Below are 2,449 nucleotides of genomic sequence, written 5' to 3'. Positions count from 1 at the left end.
ACCAGAACAAAAGGGGTGAGATGTAGCATGGTAAACATAAATGACAATTATAAAAAATAAAATCACATCAACATTGCTAATGCTGAAAGAGAAAGAACACATCTTCTTCCTTAATGAAATGAAGTCTTAAAGAGTATGAGTAATTGCGTAAAGGCACATGGTTAATAACTAACAGAGCTATTATAAACATAAATGCAGCAGGTTTTACAAAGGTATGTCCAAAGACCAGAAATAATTCTATCAATAATTGTTCAAAATATAAACTAACATAATACTTTGAACATTTAATTACAGGGAATTTTCTAAATGATTTATTCATTGTAACTTCAATATCTCTGTTGACTTTTCAACATGTTTTCTAGAACGCTCATTCTAGATTATGCTTTACACAATGAGATTTTAAAAAGTCAGTTGTTTCTATCACAATTAATCAGAACCCCAGCAGGTAAAAACAGATTGCTGTTTGAACTTCACCTTCAGATTTCTGAGAGTCCTCGGTGACCTCTGGGTCTGGGAGTGTCTCTGTGTCTTGGTGTCCTTCGAGGTCCTCTTTGGAGCTAGATGTTTTCAATGTCTGCGGGCTCCTCGTCTCTGAATCTGCTCGAGGTTGTAACCACTCATCCTTATAACCATTGCTAATAAGTTTGGAAAAGTTTGTTGGGGAACTGGTTTTTTTACCAGGCCTCAAAAAGAGAAAAAGTAATGTCAAACTTAAATACAAAAACAAAACACACACTGTTATTGTGGTGATTCCTAGTCATATTTCCTTATGATTTTTAAATCAGAAAGGTCTCCATTATGTTTTAAGGAATAACTATACAGATCGAATGATGTCTACTGAAAATACGTTTCAAATCCGAAACCCACTATGCCTGTGGTTATAATTCTATTTGGGAATGAGTCTTCTGTTATGTTAATGAGCCAAGCTTAGTGTATGGTGTATCTTAAATCAATATCTTTTGAGATATAAAAAATTAAATAAGCAAGCAGAGAAAGTGTTGGTGCAAGACAGATAAGAAGATGCATAGAGATCTCCAAGTTAACAAGAAGCAGAAGCTGAGACATGGACCTTCCTTTAGAGCTGACACAGAGAGAAAGGTTTCCACTCCAGGCATTGCTCTGAACTCCAACATTTCTCCTTAGTAAAGCCACCCACTTTAGCTATTTCTGCTATAATTAAGATACATCAAGTTAATTCCCCCTAATAGCAATGCTGTGTAGGGTTTCTGAGGAGTGGGCTGGTGAGTTAGAGCTGTCTACCCAGCAAATCAAACAGACCTTGTTGTCCAGTGCTTATCCTACAGTGCCACACACAAGATAACTAAGAAAACAATTCATCTAGGTATTTTTTTTAAATCAGTTTTAAGGGATAATAATTAATTTGTTTATTATCAGTACATTTTCTGAAAACTGATTCTGATTAATTAAGAAACAAGAGACTGACAGGCAAGGATGAAATACAGGAAAGAAAAAAAACACCAGAATGAAAGAGGCTACAGTGTGGTCTTCACTAGCACTAGCCTGGGGATCTGAAACACTGAGGAGAGGAAGTCGCAATCACTTCAAATCCTAAATCCACTATATATGCCTGTGGTTATAATTCTATTTGGGAATGAGTTTTATGTTATGTATTTGTACGATGCTGGGTGTAATGCACTAGATCACAAGGATGATTTGAACCAAACTATCAGCAGTGAAAATCCACCAGCTCTTCCTTTGAAACCCTATTCAGAGTTGCTATGAGTTGGAACCGACTCTATAGAACTTAATAACAACAACAAAGTTCATAATTAATCAGAATAATTTTTTAGTGAACATGTATTCACTCCATATACTGAACAAATAATCCAAGAAGCTGGATTATACCTAGAAAAATGTGGCAACAGAATTGGAGGGATGGTTCACAGCCAGATTCTTAACTACTACACTACCAGGCCTTGCTCCTTCAAGATGGCAGATCGGGTAGACATGTAGCGAAGAGCTTCGACAACAACACGGAATACCAGGCCACAAGGGCTCATGAGATGGTGTTGGAACTCTGAAACAAATATAAAGGTATGTTTGGAGGATCGGAGGGTTTACAGCTGGGGAACTTGAAGGGAATCCAGAAATCCATTATTTTCTGGATCAAGACACTCAGCTGTTTCTGGAGCCGCCATCTTAGGAGAAAATATCTTGATTGTATCAGGATTGATAGTATCAGGAGAGAACATCTTGATTGTATCTTCATTATATCAGGATTATATCAAGATTAACATCAACATTTAAAGTGACAGTATCAACATAAAACCAAACAGCCACCACTCGTCTGTCTGTCTTGCTGTGGTGGATTGAGTTACTGTGATTCTGAGGGCTCTGCCACTGGTATTTTAAATAACCAGAAGGGTCACCCATGGTGGACAGGTTTCAGATGAGCTTCCAGACAAAGACAGACTAGGAAGAAAGAGTG

The 2,449-nt window shown here is 37.2% G+C and overlaps 1 protein-coding gene across 1 annotated transcript in view; it reads right to left on the bottom strand.

Annotated features, from left to right (window-relative positions):
- Positions 1-430: 430 nt before the first annotated feature.
- Positions 431-2,449, bottom strand: part of LOC102822942 (chromosome unknown open reading frame, human C7orf57) — a 91,219-nt gene continuing 89,200 nt past the window's right edge. The window contains exon 6 of the mRNA XM_006876508.1: positions 431-683. Coding sequence (XP_006876570.1) covers positions 431-683 — 253 coding nt within the window. The remainder of the gene's footprint in view (positions 684-2,449) is intronic.

Source organism: Chrysochloris asiatica, unplaced genomic scaffold (assembly GCF_000296735.1).
Source record: "Chrysochloris asiatica unplaced genomic scaffold, ChrAsi1.0 scaffold00384, whole genome shotgun sequence".
Taxonomy (NCBI): domain Eukaryota; kingdom Metazoa; phylum Chordata; class Mammalia; order Afrosoricida; family Chrysochloridae; genus Chrysochloris; species Chrysochloris asiatica.
This window is presented reverse-complemented; position numbering and strand designations above follow the sequence as displayed.